At 31.2% G+C, this 22567-nt stretch overlaps 1 protein-coding gene across 1 annotated transcript; it reads right to left on the bottom strand.

Annotated features, from left to right (window-relative positions):
• Window positions 1–8293: 8293 nt before the first annotated feature.
• On the bottom strand, window positions 8294–21935 carry LOC129972009 (zinc finger protein Xfin-like). The gene is made up of 2 exons (XM_056085990.1): window positions 20767–21935; window positions 8294–10003 (listed from the first exon to the last, which is right to left on the bottom strand). Exons 1-2 carry the CDS (start codon window positions 21832–21834, stop codon window positions 8294–8296), a joined length of 2778 nt encoding a protein of 925 aa, XP_055941965.1. The 5' UTR covers window positions 21835–21935.
• Between the last annotated feature and the right edge of the window lie 632 nt (window positions 21936–22567).

Below are 22567 nucleotides of genomic sequence, written 5' to 3'. Positions count from 1 at the left end.
GCTGATATTTTATTAATATGTATGCTTGTTCATATCATTACACTGAAGAAAATATCTTAATTCTTTTAGTTTTAATTCAAAATTAAATACTTCTAAAAGACAATGATATTGCTAATTTCAATTCTAGTTTCTTGAAAGATTATAGCAAATATTTTCAAAATAACGTATGCTTGTCCTAATAACAGTACCGATTGCAACGCGTTCAAGTGGACTTCCGATAGATCAACAACTGTAATAACGCTTTGATTTTGAATTGGTATTATATTTGTAATACATGCTACTTCTTGGTAAAATTATTTTTTTTTTAATTTGATGTTCAATAACCACATAATATTTATATTCCAATATGGAACTTCATTGGAAACTAAAAATCTGTTTTAACTCTAGTGACGAATTTCACAAAGGACTGATTTTCTTCCTACTTGGACAATCCCTTTTTACAAGATATGTGTAATGTGTTTTATGAACGCTGTAATAAATATTTTTATATTATGCAAATAAGTGCAATGTCTCTGTGTTACTTTTTTTCCTTTTTAAGAAAATTTTGTTAAACATTTTCGTGAAAAGAAATAATTTTAGAGCCCATTGAATTGGATAGATTAGAATGCGCTTCTTGGTGGAAGGTGTTTGAAACTTTGATCAGAATTTCAGTCAAAAAATAAGCAAAATGTAAGCATTTTTTGCGATTATATACTCAAAAATATTACTAAAAAAATGATTTCTATAAAAGACAAAACATTATCTTTTTAATGACAACAACTTTTGCCGCATATTTTTAAAATTTTTTAATCAATTCTCAGGAAAAAAAAAATACTTTAAGCATGTTTTACAGCATTACATTTCTTTCTAGAAATGAAACTCAATTCATTTTTATTGTTGCTATTCATATTTTGTAAAGGTTTTTTTCTTCATTGTTACTGATCAAGAAAACATAGGTCGGCGTATTTTTATATGTTGAATAATTTTCTCAACCACGTGTTATATTAATAAAATATTTGAAATGTATTTTTTCATAATTTATATTTATTTCAAATAGATCGTAGTGGAAAATATTTCAGAATGTGATCCTATTTTTAAATAATTCTTTCTTCTTATATAATTAGATGGGCAAAAATATAAACCAAAAACGATGAAAATGCATAGAGAAAGAAACAGAAAGGTGTACGATTTGTAAATATGAGTTAAACGTCTTACAAAACTTGTGATTAATGAAATAATGGCTGTAAATGCCATCGCGACAAAATTGAAAGAAATATTTAATTGAAATCTTCAGTCACCATTCATTGCAGTCCATCAATTTTATGCCAATCACGAGTGATAATACATAAATCTAAAAATTATTTTTAAAGTATTTGTTTTTTTCTCGATTTGCTGTTAAATGAATTGTTTAAAATATTTTGCAATTAGAAAATTTGAGCTAATTTTTCTCATCTTCTGATTATAGATTAACAGTTATATAAATTGAAATAGTGTTCAATCTTATAAAAACAATATTTTTACTAAGTATTTTTTGTTTTCTGAGTTAAAATATGTAGTTAATTTTTTCTGATTTTTTTTTCAATGATCCTTACTATTATTCTTTTGAAGTGCAATAAATATTAATAGTCAAATCTTCAATGCTTTCATTATTTTAATAATTTTTCACAACTCTTTCCTAAAGTACACAAGTTATAATTGTTATTACTTTAATTTTAGAGTAAAACTGCTTTTAACTAACCTTTTTTCCATCCACTTATTTCATAATTTATTCTATCTCTCAAGAAAAACTTACAACTATTGAACCTCATCAATAAGCAGTAAAAACTTTTTATTTTAAAGTTGTCGAACAAATTACATTTTTGTATTTGCCTCTGTTATGAATATATTTTAGGTATATAGATTCTTGAACAGATATAAGTAAAACTTGCTTTTATTCCTCACTTCATAACTTTGTATAACACGTTTGAAATCAACAGATTCAAAGAAACAAGACCATCTTTGAAAAATATGAATAATTGCGTCTTTTGCGTCCAAATCCAATTGACTGTATATTGAATAAAAGGAGGAGGAGAGTAAGACCGGTTATATGTTGAAACATTTCCTAAAAAGTAAAACAGAATTTTCAGAAAACCGTACAGAATTATATATATATATATATATATATATATATATATATATATATATATATATATATATATATATATATATATATATATATATATATATACAGGGTGTTGCCAAATTCGACCAACAAATTCAGAGGGGTGATAGGAGGCATCAAGAGGATAAAGAATCACCAGGCAACATGGGGTCCTAAATGACCTTTAGGGGGTGAAAATCGCTAAAATATAAGGAGTCGACAAACTTTTGGAAAGTGTAAAAAATTAATAACAAAATGACAAAAGGTGTTTCAACTACGAATTTTTTTAAGTGAAAGCACATTCTTAAAGGCTATTTTTCATATAAGTAACATGCCGATTTAATGAACATGGGGGTCGTAAATTATTGAAAAAAAAAGTAGTTTAGAACCCTTATCTGCAAAAATATTAAAACTTTAAGAAAAATAAAAGATTCAAATTTCAAGAAATTTTTTACTCTTTCATTTGATATAATTCTGTGGTGTGAAAACTGAGGAGGTTTTAAGACATTCAAGAAAAACTAAAACATTTGCCAGGAAACATCGCTGTAACATCGGTACCGATATTTGGAGATAGTTTTGCCAAATTCTAAAGGTAAATTTAGAGAAGTGATAGTAGCCATTAAGGAGATGAAAAATTATCATAAAACATAGAGTCGCATAAGTCGATTATTCTGTGAAAATCGCAAAAACAGACATCGAAGAAACAATTAGCCTGGCGAAGAGAATGGCCCTAAGAATCCAAGGATTTGGAACAAGGTAGTCAAGAAGAAGAAGCTTTCTCGTATCTAAATTTTCCATGCGTTCGAGGAATATAAAAGCAGAGAGCACTGCAGAATTGATGGTTCGAAGAATATAAAAGCAGAGAGCACTGCAGAATTGATGGTTCGAAGAATATAAAAGCAGCTTGTATTCATTAAAGAGCAGTGCAGAATTGATAGTCGATAAGTTTCATTCCCAAGCAACATGTCAGATTTCCCAAATTACGAATATGCATTTAATTTACGACCTAGCGGATGGTAATGGGCGGCTAGCACAAAGAATATACCAATAGAAATATCCAAGTAGGCGCTGACCACACCACAGCACCTTTACAAATATATATAGATGGTTGCGGGAGACAGAATCCTTCAAAATAACGAAGCCAAATGAAGGGCCCGAAGCCTCAGTGGCGCAAAGTACCTTGTTTTCTTGCAGCACGTCCTTCTGGATTTACTGCAGGAAATACCGGCCATTGCACGCCAGAACATGTGGTTAATGCATGATGGTGCGCAAGCGCATTTTTTGAATTATGTGCGTGACTACCTAAATGATACATATCCTGGGAGGTGGATTGGACGTGGCGGATCTGTTGATTGGCCTCTACGTTCCCCAGACCACAATCCCTTGGATTTCTACTTCTGGAGCCATATGAAATCTCTTGTTTATCAGACACCTTTGGATACAGTGGAAGATCTTATAGTACGGATCGTTGTCGCTGCTGGAGAAATCGCAAGCGCACCTGGCATGTTTGAGCGCGTCTGGTGGTCCCTTAAACGTCGGTGTCGGTTGTGTAATGACCTTCGACCGCAACATTGAGTAATTTTTATAAAAGTTTTTCATCGTCTCCTTCCTTATGTTAAAATGTCTGTGCTGTAAATGTATGTTGTATCTGTATTCCAGCAAATAAATTTTCACCGTCGTTTGCGACTTTATATTTCTTTGAAAATTCTTATGGCCTTGATGCCTACTATTACTCCTCAGAATTTTTCGATAGAATTTTGCAATACCTTCTGTAAACATTGGTGCCGATGTTGCAGCGATGTTTCTCGGCAAATATTTTAGTTTTTCTGGAATATCTTAAAACCTCCTCAGTTTTCACACTACAAACTTATATCAAATGAAAGAGTATAAAATTCCTTATATTTTCAAGCTTTTATTTTTCTTAAAGTTTTAATATTTTTTCAGATAAGGGTTCCTAACTACTTTTTCATTTTCAATAATTTACGACCCCGTGGTTCATCAAATCAGCATGTTACTTACATGAAAATTTGCCTTTAAGAATGTTCTTTAAATAAGAACATGATGAACAACTATGAATTTTCTTTCAATTAAAAAAATTCATAGTTGAAACACCATTTGTTATTTTTTTTATTAATTTTTTACAGTTTCCAAAAGTTTGCCAACTCCCTATATTTTTATGATTTTCACAACCTAAACGACGTTTGGGACCCCATGTTGTATGGTGATTCTTTATCCTCTTCAAGCCTGCTATCACCCCTCTGAATTTGTCGGTCGAATTCGGCAACATATTATATATATATATATATATATATATATATATATATATATATATATATATATATATATATATATATATATATGTTACGGCCAAAGCCCGAAATACGGCCAGTTCGCGAATTGGCCGGCCAATTCGCGAACTGGCCAAGAGGTTTGGCCAAAGTCCGAAATACTTGCAATTAATGTTGTATTTTCTACTTTGGCTGGCCATTTCGCGAAGTGGCCGGGAATCCTTGGCCAAAGCCCGATGTGATAATCTATACTTATAAATAAAGCTCAATGTATGTTTGTGTGCGCGCGCGCGCGCGCGCGTATGTGTGTGTGTGTGTGTGTGTTGGCGCTCTACATTCCAAACCGTTTGACAAACAGTTATCAAATTTGTCATATATATACCTTGGAGGTCGAAAATATGCACCGTGGAGCGAATTTTTAAAATTTTTAATTAGAATTTTAATTAAAAATTAAGCGTAATTTCGGCGATTTGTCGCTATAACCAGAAAATATTACAGCACAAAATCGATTTTTGCATCAAATTAAAGCTTTTTTAAATTAAAGCTTAAAACTTAATTTATAAATTATGCTTAGATTATATTATGCTAAAATTTAATCTGCACGAGCACGTCAAATTAAAAAAATAGCTTTTATCAACGTGTTGCCATCACATCGATAGAAGTTTAAATTAAAAAATAAATCAACTATTATTGCACATTTAATAAACAAAATTGTAATTTTTTGCAGGTGTCTGTATAAAATGAAAAAAAAAAAATGAAATAAGATATTTTCTGAAAAGTGAAAGGAGGAAAAGTTTTCTATGAGCTTTGACAACACCTATATTATTAATTCAATAAAACAGTTTAATTTAAGGCAAACATAGTTTAATATACTTAGGATAATCATTCTAATCAGCTACCATCAGCTAATTTGGGTCATACATTTGTTAACAAAATGGTCTAAATTGACTAAATAATTATATTTAATATAACTTTAGTCAATAAATGCTCCGATGAATCAGGAATTTTAAATTTTTACATAGGTCCTCTACCCTTTGAATCATATTTAACAAAATATTCTTGAGACACCAATATTTTTAATAAAAATTGTTGAACTCCAACCAACTAAATCAATCACTAAAACTGACTGATTTATGAAATTTCAATATCACTCTTCTATAAAAACTGGCGATTTTAGACCACTTTACCGAGTGTCTTAATGAAGATACGCTAATCCTCTGCAGGGTTTCTCGACATTGAAATTGAAAACTGAAGGTAATTGAAAACTGAACACTCAATTTGCCTTTGTATTCATACACGATACGCAACGCCTTTGCTCAAGATATAATGTTTTCATTTTGAAGGGCACAAATCTAATCTTCAAGCTATCACGTTGTTAAAGTATATACGTTCACTGAATAATTTCTATTATGGCTTTAATATGAGAACAGAATAACACGAGATCATATTTTTATATATTACAAGCTTATTTTTAACTCAGAGGTGTCACTTATATTTGAACTCGTTTCTGAAACAATTGTACTTAAAAAAAAAAAAACAGTACACAGAAGTACTCATTTTTAAATACTTCATTTTTAACAGGGTGTAAAACAATGTGCTCTTGATTCCTTTCTTTCTGCTTTGGCCGATCGTCCCCAGCCATTTCGCGAATTGGCCGGCCAAAGCCCGAAATCAAGAAAAGATCGGACATTGGCCGATAAGTTTACAGCAACGTTGGCCAGATCGCGAATTGGCCGGCCAATTCGCGATCTGGCCGATTTCGGGCTTTGGCCGTAACACACACACACACATATATATATATATATATATATATATATATAAATAAAGTTTTTTATGCATTAATAAAAAACGCAGACACAACAGCAAATACAGCAGGTTGTAAAAGATGTTTTTACATGACAATTTTTATTCTTGCATCAAAGTTGTAACAATATCTTCTCTGGTAAAAGTTAAATTATAAATGAGAGAATAAATAAAAGCGTTACCGCTTCGAACAACTAATTAAGGTTATAATGCTTTAAAATAAAGTACGTTTATTAAAAAACATTCAGAAACTGTATAAGCAAAAAATTTCACCCTGAAAAAACTATATTTCATTTCAGTGTTAAACATTATAATTTATTGAGCTGACAATTTATATAAACTTATAAGCGTGTTAATCTATAATCAAAATGTCAGAAAATTTATGCTAAACATTTCTGATCCTCATGTCTTTTAAACAATTCGTGTAAAAGTGAATTTAGAAGAGATTCGCTTTTTTCAACTTTCTAAATTTGCAACAGATTTTGCTGTCAGATGGTTATGTTTGATTATTGTAATGAAATTTCAATTCGATGTTTTGTTTAATATGGTTATAATCGCTTAATCAGAATAATATTCTTAACTTCATTTTTTTTCGAAATATTCTACCTTAAAAACCGTGCACTGTCCTATAGATTTTGTTACATCTTTTCGTCATTTTCCATTTATTCATTTATGCATCGAATTACATCACTAGAAAGAGAAGCAGTATTAAAAATGGGATAGGATAAATAAATAACATCTGAAGAAGTTTAACTATCGCATGATTCGAAACTATATTTTAATTATAAATAAAATATACAAAAATTTTTACATACAAACTCCTCAACATAGAAAAATAAGCCGGATCATCATATCCTAATGATTAAAAATACGAAAAAAATCCATCTTGAAATATTCAAAAGGAAATTACGAAAACCAATAAGGTTTAATTTAAAAGATAAAACATTCTGCTGCAAAATAAATTTTAAATAATTTCTTTCATTTGTAAAAAAACAATATATAAGACTGAAAATTTATTCTTGAAAAGATAATACTCTTCATTTTGGGAATCGTGTAAAGCTAATTTCTATGCTTCGCCAATTTTAGTGGAAACTTATCAAAATTACTCTAAGTTTTTAATTCATTAAAATTCTAATAATCTTTTTTAAAAAACTAGTTAAAAATTAAAACTTTTCAACATTAAATAAAATATATTTGCCAAATGTGAGAGTTCTAGCTAAATAGTCTGTTTGCACCGACAAACGCACGTACGCACGTATTCGTTATTATTAGTAGAAATTACACAAGTCATAAAAATTTAGATGGCATTTAATTTAATGAATTTATTTATTTAATAGAAAATGACTACAAAGATTGTCTTAAAAAGGCAAAGAATTCGCACATTTAATAGAATCTTTAGTTTAATATAAAATTATTTTTTAAAGTATTTAAAAAAAATCTTTAAATATCATATGCAAAGCAAATCTTCAATATAAAAAGAAAGGAAATCTTTGCGATATTCTCCAATAATACAAAAATATATTTTATGTTATATCATAATTTTCCAACTGAAACAAATACAAATTTTATTCGTTTATTAAACATCAACCAAAAAATATTATTTACACCAATTCAAAATATACCAAATATACCATTTAGTTGGTATTTAAAGTTTACCACAAATGCTCGGGAAAACTGGAAATGAAACGATGATATCACTGAATGCGGTAATATTTAATTTTGAATTCAGACTAACACAAGGAATAATTTCTTTGATGGGAAATGTATTTTTGATATTAATAGGCGAGAATTGGAACTAGGGTCTAAAACTTTTTAAAAATATATAAACAAAGTTAAATACCATAAATAGATATGAATGTATTTTAACTGAAAACATATTTTGATTTTCAGTCATCAATCGAAAAGCAATTGCTTAGAGTTAGGATCTCAAGATTTTCTGTTCGTCAAAATAGTAAAAATTATACTGTGATTTTAAAAACAAAATTGTAACAATTTTGAGATAAAATTGTTTCATTTCGGTTAAAAATGCGAGGTAGTTTCATACAAGATTAAAATGATTATTTCTGTAATTTCCAGATTGATTTCACTCGTGTTTTCTCTTGTGATGCATTTTGCAAACGCTGCGGTTTGTGAATGTCTTTCCACAAGTTGGACATTTATAAGGTCTTTCTCCAGTATGGGTCCGAATATGTATTTTAAGGTCAGAGTTTTGAACGAAACCTTTATTGCAGAAGTCGCACACGAAAGGTCTATTACCAGTGTGTGTTCTATAATGTCTGTCGCGACTTCCTTTCTGAGAAAATTCTTTTCCGCATAATTCACATACAAAAGGTTTTTCGCCAGTATGGGTTTGATAATGATTGTCCAGATGATATTTTTGATTGAATACCTTCGGATATAATTTGCAATGAAATGTCTTCTTCTGAGGGCACATTCCTGAAGGTCCAGCCACAGCATTGTTATCTGTTTTAGAAGAAATATGTTCCTTTACGATGGTCGCAGTTTTCTCGCCCTTACTGTAAACTTTAGAGTGTATTTCAAGTGAAGTATGTTCATCAGTTACATACTCCAAAACATCATTACTTCCTGATAGGAAATCATGTTTCACAACTAAATTTCTCAGTCCAGAGATATTGCTATTATCTGAATGCCCTGTTCTGATAGCACATTCTACAGAATCCATTATATATTTGTTATCGTTATTCAGAGACAGCCATTTGTTCTCTTGACATGATATCTCATCTTTTTCGCGACTGGTTGCATGAATTGGAACGGATATACCTAATTCTGTTTGCTTTTCCTCGTGAAAAGCAGTTGATTCCATAGCAGTTGCTAAAATGCAATAAGCTTCGCCAAAATCATTTTCAGGTATGTAGCAAGATTCGGCATTTTCTGAAGAACCCGTAAAAGGTGCACTTTCTTTTGTTTGAACGTCAATTTCCCGAATATCTGAAATGGCACCCAAATATGAAGGTTCAGATGGTGTCCATAGTTGTGCGCTGTTGGAGCTATTCTCTGAAAAAGTCTGTGAGTGTGAATACGTATAGTCGAATGTATGAAAGTTGCAAGAGTGATTCCCACCGAATGTCACCATATTGCCAGTATGGGTTCTATAATGACTGTCGAGATTACATTTTTGATTGAATTCCTTCGGACATAATGTGCAAGGAAATTTCTTCTTTCGAGGGTACATCCCTGAAGGTCCAGCCACAGCATTGTTATATGTTTTAGAAGAAATATGTTCCTTCAAGTTGAAAGTTATTTTCTCGCTCTTAGTGTAAACATTAGAGTGCAATTCAAGTGAAGTATGTTCATCAGTTATATACTCCGAGAAGTGTATCTTGCCCTTTCCTGGCTCATTACTTCCTGGTAGGAAATCAGGATTCACAATTAGTTTTCTTGGTTCAGAGATATTGTAATCATCTGAATGACCTGTCCATACAGAATCCGTAAAATTTATTTTATCATTATTCAAAGACAGCCATTTGTTCTCTTGACGTGACATCTCATCTTTTTCACTACCTGTCGCATAAATCAGATCGTATACACATGATATTCTTTGCTTTTCCTCGTCCACACCAGTTGATTCCATGACAGCTGGTGAAAGGTTATACGCTTCAGGAAACTCATTTTCAGGTCTGAAACAATATTCAGCATTTTCTGAAGAAGTCATAAAAGGTGCACTTTCTTTTGTTTGAACGTCAATTTCCCGAATATCTGAAATGGCACCCAAATATGAAAGTTCACAAGGTGTCCATAGTTGTGCGCTGTTGGAGCTATTCTCTGAAAAAGTCTGTGAGTGTGAATACGTATAGTCGAATATATGAAAGTTGCAAGAGTGATTCCCACCGAATGTCACCATATTGCCGCAAAGTTCGCAAAAGTATTGATCCATTAATTTTCACAAACAAAAAAAATCCTTCTTATAAAAAATGAATATTGATCTATCAATGAAGTGGATGCTTCTGTTTCTGTTTCTTCAACAACTTCCTGCTGAAAACGATGAACTCTGTTTTTAAATTTAGTAGCTTTAAGTATAGTTACAATAGATTAAAAGCTTTGAATAAATTATAAAAGAATTGTTTAATAACGCGCTAGAGCATTATGTCCTAAGTTTGAGCTCGTGGATTCGAATCTACTAAAAAATTAGATATCTAATATTTCAAATCAGACTTCACTTTATGCAAGTATCCATGACCTTATTGATTTAATTTGAGCGCCCAATTGAACTGTCAGAAAAAAATGATATAGAAATTCTAGTTTTCTAAAACAAACTATGTAAAGAATGCAGGGGAAATGAAACTTTGAAACTTGACTGACAGAGTTGATATAAATTTATCACTTTGACAGTGTTTCAGCCATTTATTTAAGCAATCATATCTCCTGAAAGGTGTAAAGGCACTCTTCCGAGAAAAAAGATATTCTTTATTTTTTTATCTATATTATTTTAAATTAGAAAAATGACTGTCTATAAAATATAAATTTATCTTTCATCACCTTTCATTAAAAGAACGTTTTTTATCGTTGTTTACTCTTCAGAGCTCCACAGGTCTGAAATAACTTGAAATTCATTCATATTCATTTAAAAATATTAATAGATACTAAATGATAACATAAATTTAGGGTTTTTTTTTTATTCCGTTGCCTTAAAATCTTTAAAAAGAAGGATCTACTTTCTTTCTATATTCAATAGATAAAAAATTTTTTCATTGCGCATTTGTGATTTACTTCTAAAAATAAAGGGTGTGCCATAAATTCGTACAAATTCAAAATATCATAATCAAAAAAGTTAATATTCGAGAAAAGTTGCAGTTTTCGTGAATATGTTCAAAAAGTTTTTGAGTTTTTTTTTTCCTCATTAAAAAAATATTCAACAAACGACCGACGGATGGCACTCACGCATGAAATCGAGATGATTTAGGAAAATGAGGATTCCAAAAATCACAAGTCTGGAACTGGATTCTCATTCGGTGTTATCAGCATGCAATCTTTATCGAATCGATCATTAGTAATTCAAGTTTTTTTATGTGAATGGTGAATCTACGACTATAGCAATTCGGAAATTTCGCACGGTGAAAGGAATCAAGACGAATAAAACCTCTGTTTCACTGAATGAGAAACTGAATTTAGTTCACTATTTTAAAGAACATTGGAATTTGGAGAGTCGTCAACGAAATGGCATATCATCCATTAGTGCGGACCGCGATTCTATTGCACAAACTGTCAAGGGAAATTTTGCAGCCGAGACGTCGATGGAGAGTAGCAGTGCGCGGAAAGCTGATAGAGTAACGGGGATTTCGGAAACGTCTCTCCGACGCAATCTGCACAGAATATCGAAATTGCATCCGTATAGGTACATTCTTTCTTTCGCCACAGAATATCCCCGAACCTGGAATCTCTAGGATTACCTGTCTGTTAAAAGGATATACGTGGGAGTATTTATTAAGATTTTTTAAAAAAAATTTCATATAAATATACAGAAAAAGTTATTATATAGAATATTATAAAGATGAAGGAGGTGTTCGGTGGGGAATATGAGTGGATGAAATCTATTGATGTTAATATATTCTGGAGAAGAGCTTGGTTGAGAAACGAAACGAAAGTTTATACTGGGCTTGGGTTTGGAGAAATCTATTCATCGTTCTCTTGTAGGATTCGCACAAGATTTCTAATTTTGACCTTGGACATCTTGTTTCTCATACCGTTGGTCCACCAGATATTTTCTAGGTCGTGGGTGGGTCCATATAGGTACGTACAGATACTTCACAAATTATTACCAGGAGAATTCTATGAAACACAAGCTTTTGCAACATGGGCACTTGTGCAAATGGAAAGTAACCCACACCAGTTTATGAACATATGTGGAGAGATGAAACACATTTTTCATTGCATGGTGAAGTCAGTACTGAAAAGTCTAATACAAACCCTCGTAAGTACACGACCAAACCACTACATTCAATTTGTGTAACTGATTGGTGTGGTTTCATAGCGTCCTCCATTCAGGGCCCATTTTTTTAAGAGCGTTATTGTGTATCTAGCCGGAAAATCTGTTCCGTCGTTGCAGAACGGAATTTTACGTTTTTGAAAGAACGTTGTGCTTAAGGATTGTAATACCGGCATACCGGGATACCAAATACTGGTATTTTGAGCCATTTGTACAATTTCGTAATACTGGTATTCACAAGTTAAAATACCGTTTTTTCGGTATTTACTAGAAATTAGGAGTAATAGATGTATTTTACCGAAGAAAAAAAAAACAGAAGAATCCAAATACTGTGAATATAGAAACTTCGGATACCGACTTTGAAGAGAGTGAGACTGAAAGTAATATTGACAATGTAATTGTTGAAGAAGATATTGCTAATGAGGATAAATATTAACCCATCAAGAATTGCTTTCTATGATTTACAAAGTTCGAAAAATTGTTAAGATATTTAAGTAATTCCCTTCAAAAAATGCCATATCACAAAAATAAATGTATTAGATTCTAAAACACGTTGGAACAGTTTACTCCTAATGATGGAACGATTTTTGAAACTGAGAAATCCAATTAAAAAAGCAATAATCGACTTAAACTTGCAAATTAATTTTTTAGATAGTGAATTTGACTTCATATCCAAAGCTGTATCAGATCTACTTCCAATAAAACTGGCTGTTCAGGCATTATGTCGGAGAAATTCCAATTTATTAGCAGCCAATGCAACAATAAATATGATGTTGCAGTCACTGAAAGAACAGCACACATCACTATCTGAAGAATTATATATTACATTGAAAAATCGCAAGAAGAAAGGCATACCGAAATAGAAAATGTCTTACGGTATTTAGATAATTATAATGATTTTAGAAATGAAAAAGAGAAAGAAGAAAATAGACTAACCAATTCAAATCTGATCATGTTGATAGTAAATTTTCTTCAAATTTTTTAACCCATAAATCTATCCACATTCAGAAGAATTCGGTACAGTTATCTAAGATTATGATGACACTAATGTCGATAGTGAAAAGGAATTGCCTCTTGAACAAAAATTAGAATTAGCGATAAATAAAAATAATTTCAACAAACCAAAATATAATACAGAAATCAGCTATATCCAAATCCATCCGACTAGAAATGAATTTATAAGAATAATGAACGAAAAATGATTTGAAGATGATGGATTTAGAAGTAAATACTTGGAAAAAGTATATTGCGCATTGCTAACAGTACCACCAACTAGCGTAGATGCCGTAGCGTTTTCGACAGCTGGTCATTTTTGCACAAAATTGCGTTCCAAGCTTAATGACAGTACAATTGATGCATTATGTTTCTTAAGATCACATTTCAAAAATTTGTAATAGTACCACAGACTGAATAGTGATATTTACACTTTATTGTGATTTAAATAAATAAGATATTCCTTAATTTTTTTATGATTTATATATTGTTATAATTTATGTTACAAATTATTTTCTGTAATATTTAAACTCTCTAATAAAACTGTCAAATAAAACAAAGAAACACATGTGTTTTTTTCCTTTTTCTAAAATTTCTAATACCGGTATTAAGATCTAAAAATACCGAATACCGGTATTGAACTTTTGATCCAATATTGCAATCCCTAGTTGTGCTTGTTTCTCATTGCTCTTTCCGTCAAGACCATCTTTCTACACACATTCTTCTTTCACATCACTCTTCTACTACACACTCAGGACCGAGTGATAAGCCGAGGATATAAGATTAATTGGCCCCTCAAGATCGCCAGACCTTACTCAGCGGACATTTGGCTCTGAAGATACATAAAGTCTGGTATCTACCAAGGGATCCCAACCTCGTTTGTGAACTGAAAGTTGTCGTTCAATTTATCATCAGTGCCGACATGATGCACTCAGTTGTAATATGCGTAGTTATGCGTCTTACTTGCTTAATACCTTGTAGTAGAAGACATATTAAACAGTTTTCTGCTTTAAAAATTAAATGCGCTATACTAAATTTATGTACTCTGTTTTAATAAACAATTTCAGTTTGATGTGTCAGCGCCATCTATTTGTCATTTTTTAATTATTTTGTAATGATAAGAATTTAAAAGTTCTCGAAACATGCACCTGCAGTTTTTTTTCCCAAGCTTTTTTTTTTTTTTTGTACGTTCTGTATATTCAGTTCAGAAACATTTTTTATTATTTTTCAGAAGTCATATACTTAATGGGAACTCAATGTTATTGCTGTCTAACAATTTATTTATTGGTTAGAAAGAGAAAAACTTAAAATTCTCTTCTATATTACCAAATGCACTTCGTTCATCATAGTCAATGGAATCACATAGCAAAAGACAAGATTCAAGTGAGAGAGGGATGAATAGTTATGTTTGTATTAAACGACTCTTTTTAAAATGCAGGAAAGTTCATGAGAAATGAAATTTCTATCACTTTCTAAATTATCAATTATTAAATTCAACATGTTTTGAAGAAGCCGTAAAAGATGCAATTCCATTTTCTTGGACTTCAATCCCCTGAATATCTGAAATGGGATTAAAATATGAGCTATCAGAAGGATTCCTTATTTGTGCATTGTTATTGCTCTCTGCAGAATTTTTACACTTGTTTACCTTTGAGGGAAGCAACTTGTATTTTACATTATTTTGAAATAGCAACAAATTCATGAGCTCAGTTTTTTTACTTTCGTTTTGTTTAGTAGCTGGGCTTAAATACCGATAACAGTCATTCGAATTTTCCGTAGATTTATCTTTTACCGTAGATTTATTAAATTCCGACCACCTAATATTTTTTTCTTATTTCAAGTAAATATAAGAGAAAGCAATAATTTAATATTCATTGAAATTTAAACCTATTTTATAATTTCTAAGCCAAAAATTCAGTATTTAACGATTACATCTTTAATTATTAAATTGAGTCTTCTGCACGTTATCTCTTCGAATGTATCGGATACAAAACAGGATTATAATTATTATTGTGTGATTTTTCCGTGAGATTAAAAAAATATGTAAAAGTCTAGAAGTATGAAATAAAGGAAATATCCAGGATTAAAAATAAATGCTACTTAAATGGATAAGCCCTTTTTCAATGCTATAAATGCTTAGAAATAAAATGAGGCAGTTAAAGGAATGCAGAAACCAGTTTCGTAACAATTAATAACCCTTAGATGTGTTCATATTGTTACAAACCTGTAATTTTGCTTCCCGGCACGAATAGTGTCATCATGGGAAAGACCGCTGTACGATCTGTCCTGTGTGTGCTGACTGGGTGCCGCGTCAAAGACCTAAGGGCTTGGCGTCAAACTTGGCGACCATTTGGCAACTTGGCGATGAATTTGTCGACTTTGGCGACAAAATGGATAATACTGGAAAGCTCGAGAATTATCACGATCCATCCACTAGGAACCGAGATACGTCCAGATACGCCCTGATTAGTCTAGAAGATTCTTTTCCCGCCTCCCGTGAACTATAAAAAGCCGGTAATCGGAAGTCGTGTGATTGAGTAGTAGGAGAAGTAGTGAGCCGGCAGCTAAAGCGAGAGAAGACAGCGAAAAGTTCAGCCTTTGGAGAGACTGTGGAGCGAAGCTCCGTGGATCCCCTCTCCTGCTGAATTTTGTCTGGCCGCTTCGTGTGCTGTGGACGATTACTACCTTTGGGCTACTATCGTCTGTAGTGTGCTGCTGCGCGCTGTCCTGTGTTCTTCTCTGCTGTAAATATTCGTCGTCTGTGTGCTGTCCTGTAAATAAACGTCGTTGTTTTCCTACTGAGGCCTGCTGATTGTGTGTTCTCCACACCATATCACTACCACTATCTAAACGAACCCGGTAACAATATACTCGCCTAAGTCATTAAAATATCTAACAATAAGTTTTTTATCATAAAAAAAAATAATAATTGGAACATTTTTGAAACTTGTCATACTTATTTACATTAAATTTGCCTTGGATGTGACAAATTACTACCTGTAATTGTCAATATGCGTTTAGATATTGTATTTGTAAATTAATTCATCTAAATGAGCTGGAAACAAATGTTGGAACAATACGTGAAGAAATTGTTCTTCATAAATTTATTTCATACATTTAATTAACACATTAATTGCCCTAATTTTCTTCTACGATTTGGATCTATTAAACAGATGATCCAAATCGTAGAATCTATTAAGATATTTTTCTATTTCTTTATCAGTGAAGAGATCCACTAATTAAACCGAAATTGCTAATCACGGGCAAGAGACAAATGGCATTAGTAGCAATGAACTTCTTAATATGTGGTTCAAAACAATGAATTAATTATTTAATTTTAAATCAATAATATTATTGCAATTTTTATCTCGTATTATTCAATGGAATAAAGATTACCCTATAAAATCCTCGACGCATGTGTTGGTATTACTGGAGGGCAACTCTTTCATTGAATTTTTTTGTAGATGTTACTGGTCATCTCCTCACATTTAAAATAAAATATTTGTTCTTTATTAAGTAATTTAAAAGTATTTAAAACAATAACTTTGCTGCAAAAGTATAGCTGAACACAGTGCAAAAATTACCGAAATGCTTCCGAGTTTTATTTTTTATAGAAGTAAAAAGTTTTAACATGTCTTTCTGTTTGTACTATAAATAGTTTCATTATACACAATGCTGCATATTATTACTCACTAAAAAAGCATCTACCTTAAGGACCTTAATTCAAGAGGTAATACTCCTATCCAATCTCCTTTAGAGTTTATACTTTTCTTCGCCTTCCATTAGTAGTCAATTTCTTTCGACCACGAAGATAATGAATGAATGTATGATAAGGAATCTAATGATAATATGGGAAGTATGTTATGTTCCCTTCTATTCACTCCTCTCTGTCCAAAACACATCAATAAAAAAAAGTACAAGTGTTTGCAGTGCGAGATAAACTTTTGGATCGGTTGCCTGCAGTGACTTTAAATGGTCCCTCTCTTAGGAATCAATCAAAAGATTTAGTTATTGATGCTTGGAGCAAACAGTGGCCAGCATTCCTGAAAGTGTATTTGAGCCTATATCCCCAGAATACTCAAAGGAGATTACTTCCTTTCCTTATTGGGCTCCTTGGAAGAAGCATTCTCTGGCTTTAATGACCTTACATTAAAATCGTGAAAAGGAAATTCCTCTCCAATCCATACTGTTACTAATTGCAATTCCTTTTTTCACTTTAAACTCGGGAAAATTAAATTCCTTCCGAATTCATACTGTTATTAATTGCAATTCCTTTTTGCTCTGTCATATACGAAATAAGGAAAGAGAGAATATTTCGATTGTCAGTAATTCTACCTCGATATTTTGAAGAATTCTCAAATTTCAAATTTTTCTGAAACAGAGAAAAAGGCTTTAAATCACAGCTGTCTGGCTCACTTTGTGAACATAATAACTCAAAACTAAACTTTAAGAATATTTCTTTAAATTAGAAGAGCGGAATTCAATATGTGCTGCTCAAAAAAGTTTTAAGACTTCTGTAAAATTTGGAGGAAGTTTGTCTGTCGGTCCGCCTGTTGGAGGGCGAGGGGACACAATAACTAAGAGCCAGATGAATAAAATTTATCACACTGTTTTAGCATCTAACTTGCAGATTTGGAAATAAATTATTCAGTTAGTCATCTGATAGTCTGCGTGCCTGTATCCATATAAAAACGACAAATCAAAAACACAGCAATTTAGATAAATGAAACTTGGCACATGTTTGTGTGATCAAACTTAGAATTATGTGTCAAATTTTGGTTTTAATCGTTTGAAAATGTTCTTTTAAAATGATTATATGTTCTTCTTCTATATTGCAATGAAACACAAGAAAAATAGATAAAATAGCTGTAATAAGATGGAAGCAACGTTCCTTATCTGATTAACAAAATTAGATTTAATTTCAAAACATGTACTTATCTATTAAAATATAGCGAATGAAAAAGTGGATTAACGATCTACATAAACTCCAAGAGACATATTCTGATTAATAGTAGAGTTAAGGTTTTTAAAAAGTTGATCAGTAGATCATATCGATGCCTTCTAATCTAAATGAATTCTAGAATTATGATTTTAAGAAGGATTTTTTTTCCAACTCATTCGATTTAATAACTAAAATAAATCAAGACTCCATTTCATATTATGCAAGAGAAGGTTAATTAGCAATTTTATATACAGCATAATACATTAGAATCAAAGACCGGTTTTTGAATTCAGGAGAAACGGCTCTAGAGCGTTGCTTATGAAAAGAATCAAAGCATAATTTATTAATCCATTGAGACATTTTTATCACAGCAAAAGCCACAAATGGTATAACATCAACAAAAATGTCTGAAGCAGTAAACTGCTAGAAGGAGCTAAAATCTTCAGAGCTTCAAATCAAAAGATATTTTTTCATATCAGTTTTAGAGACAGAATTTTAAAAATTAGACGTTAATGGCTCGGTACCGATGTCATTTCTGCTATAGAACAGTGACTTACGGTGAGATTCACCTTTGATTATTTTACAAGAACGATGACAACGTGCATTCACTACCGCGGCTAGAAGAATCGGATAGAAATAATGATGACAACAAAGACATAATTAAGGAAAATTCGAATGACAATTATTAGAAACTATGTTTAGATGTTCGACAAAAGGACAGTGAAAAATCAAAACAAATGAATTTGTATTTAAATGAAAATAATGAAAATGTTTCGTTTATGCCTGCCTCAAACAGAAATATTTTTCCTTTGACAGCTTTGAACAATTTATTAAATTAAGCTTTAAACGCTTCTGTAAATAAAGATCAGTCTAAAAAAAATGCATCGATAAAAACTTTCTCAGAAAACGAAAATGAACCCTGCTGTAGATATGTAGGAACCATTTTTGGTACTGATAAGAGGACATCAGTTAACAATCGATCAGTTTATGCGCAAAAGAAAGGGAATCAAAAATATCAGCTAATGGAGAATATGAAATGTCTCTTGAAGAACGTAAATGGCAATCTTTTAACAACGATAAAGAGACGTTCAAAAATATTTTAAACAAACAAAGTAAAACCGAAAATAAAAATTACATTTCCTTTCAGCATTATTATAATTTATTTGACTGATAATTTATTTCAAATTATATGCTGTTACTCTATAATCAAAAGGTCAGAAAAATTCGAATCTAAATCCTAATTTTAATTTTAAAGAAAAGTGCATAAATTGTATTTAAAAAACAGTTTACTTTGAAATCCTCTACATGGAAAACAAGTAGGACCATTGTATCTTTACCATTAAAAGTGTAAAAAAAAACAAGATGAAATATTAAAAAAGAAAGTACGAAAACCATTAGAGTTTCATTGCAACAGTGGAATTTTGATTTAAAATGTCTTTCTTTTAAAATATTTTCTTTAAGTTGTGAAAAACCAAAAACAACAATTGTTTTTTGAAAATTGTTTCTTGAAAAGATAATACTTTGAATTTCGGGAATAATGTAAAGATTATTTTTAGGCTTTTTAACCAACTTTAACAAAACTTAGCAAAAACAAAAGCAAAAAAAAAAAAAAAAAAAACGCTGGATTTTTAATTTTTTTAAATTACAATAATTATTTTTAAAAACTAGTTACATGTTGCAAATTCTCACCATTAAAAAAATAGATTTGCCAAATTTGAGAGTTTCAATTAATCAGTCTGTAAACTCCAAGAAATTCGCGCACGCATTCATTAATATTAACAGGAATTACACGTCAATAAAAATATAATGGACATGAATTTATTCCTTTAATAGAAAATGACTACAAAAAATGTCTTAAAAATGCAAAAAATAGATAAATAAATAACACAGACAATATAATCTTTAGCGTTATATAAAAATATTTATTGAAGCATTTGCAAAACTACTTTAAATATCATTTTCAAAGAACGATTTTCAATGTATAAAGAAATGAAATCTTTGTCATATTCGTCAGTAATACAAAAACATATTTTATACCATATCTAAATTTTTCAATTGGAACAAATACAAATATTATTTGCATCATAATAAAATATCAACATAAAAAATATTGTTTACACATATTCAAAGTAGAAAAAAATGGTGCAGTGGATTTTTACAATTATTAATCGATCGAAAATGTACTTGTTCGGATAAAATTTCAAAATGAATTATTTAAAATCGCCATTTAACTGATATTTTTTACCACAAATGCTCGGGGAAATCAGGAAATGAAACGTTGATATCACGGAAGGCGGTAATATTTAATTTTGCATTCAAGCTAACACAAGGAATAATTGCATTAGGGGAACACGTATTTTTAATATTAATTGGCAAGAATTGGAAATAGAGATTAAAAACTTTTTAAAAAGTTTTAAACAAAGTTAAAATCATAAACAGATATGAATGCATTTGAACTGAAAACATGTTTTCATTTTCAATCATCATTTAAAAGAACAATAGATTAAAAGATAGGATTTCAAGAATACACATCGTCAAAATAATAATAACCATGGAGTCATTTTTAAAATAAAATTGTAACAACTTTCAATTAAAATTGTTTCATTTTGGTTAAGAATGTAAACTTTTTCATACAAGAGTAAAATAATTTTTTTCTGTAAATTGCAGATTGATATCATTTATGCTTTCTCTTGACATGCAAATTGCAATTGTTGCTTCTAGCGAATGTCATTCCACAAATTGGACACTTATAAGGTCTTACTCCTGTGTGAGTCCTGACATGATTTGTCAGATTACTTTTAGAAGCAAAAGCTCTTTTACAGAAATCACACACAAAAGGCCTATCACCGGTGTGAGTTCGATAATGGACGTCGCGATTTCCTTTCTGAGTAAATGCTTGTCCGCAAAAATCACATACAAAAGGCTTTTCGCCAGTATGTGTTCGATAATGAACGTCGAGATGAATTTTTTGATTGAATTCCTTCGGACATAATGTGCAAGGAAATTTCTTCTTCCGAGGGCACATCCCTGAAGGTCCAGCCATAGCATTATCTGTTATAGAAGAAATATGTTCCTTCAAGTTGATGGTTATATTCTCGCTCTTACTGTGAGTTTGAGAAACATTTGAGTGTATTTCAAGTGAGGTATGTTCATCAGTTACATACTCCGAGACGTGTATCTTGCCCTTTTCTGGTTCATTTCTTTCTGGTAGGAAATCAGGATTCACAATTAGTTTTCTCGGTTCAGAGATACTGCTACTATCTGAATGCCCTCTTCTGATAGCACATTCTACAGAATCCATAAAATATTTGTTATCGTTATTCAGAGACAGCCATTTGTTCTCTTGACATGACATCTCATCTTTTTCACTACCTGTCGCATATATCAGATCGGATACACCTGACATTCTTTGCCTTTCCTCGTCAACACCAGTTGATTCTATGACAGCTGATGAAAGGTTATAAGCTGCGGGAAAATCATTTTCAAGTCTGAAACAAGACTCAGCATTTTCTGAAGAAACCATGAAAGATACATTTTCTTCCGTTTGAACGCCAATTACCCGAGTATCTGAAGTGGCATCCAAATATGGAAGATCATAAGATGTCCATAGTTGTGCGCTGTTAAAGGTATTCTCTGAAAAAGTCTGTGAGTGTGAATACGTATCGTCAAACGTATGAAAGTTGCAAGGGTGTATCTCACCGCATGCCACTATATTGTCACAAAATTCACAACGGTATTCATCCATTAATTTTCAATTTCAAAAAGAAATTCTTCTGATCAAAAATGTATTATAATCTATTATTGATGTGGAGACCTCTGCTTTGTTTCTTGAGCAGTTTCCTGCTGTAGACAATGTGCTCTGTTTTTAAATTCCGTAGCTCTATCTATATTTATAACAGATACAAAGCGATGAATAAATTATAAATGAATTGTTTCTTTAATAACGTGCTAGAGCCATGTGTCCTAAGTTTGAGTTCGTGGGTTCGATTCTACTTAAGTATTATGTATCTAATATTTCAAATCTGCCTTCCCTTTATGCAAGTATCGTTGACGTTATTGATTTAATGTAAGCACCCAAATGAGAAAACAGAAAAGAATGATATAGAAATTCCATAACTAAAACAGATTTTGTACATAAGGCATCGGTAATGAAACTTTGAAACTTGAGTGCTGTAATAAGTAAGATAAGAGAGTATTTCGGTCATACATTTAAAAAATCAGAACTCCTAAAAGGTTCAAAGAACTCGTCCGTGAAAGAAAATATCCATTATTTGATTTAACTACATGCATATTAAGGATTTTAAATTATAAAAAAGATTATCTATAAAATATGATTCTACCTTTCATCGCCTTTTATTAAAAAAACATTTTTATCTTTTTTTTCTCTTAACTGCATTCATTAATATTCGTTTAAAAAGTCCTAATAGATTCTTAACAATAAGATAAAAGTAGTTATTTTTGTTCGGTTCTTCCTTAAT

Source organism: Argiope bruennichi, chromosome 6 (assembly GCF_947563725.1).
Source record: "Argiope bruennichi chromosome 6, qqArgBrue1.1, whole genome shotgun sequence".
Classification (NCBI taxonomy): domain Eukaryota; kingdom Metazoa; phylum Arthropoda; class Arachnida; order Araneae; family Araneidae; genus Argiope; species Argiope bruennichi.
The sequence above is the reverse complement of the archived record's forward strand: the minus strand, read 5'-3'. Positions and strand labels throughout refer to the sequence as shown.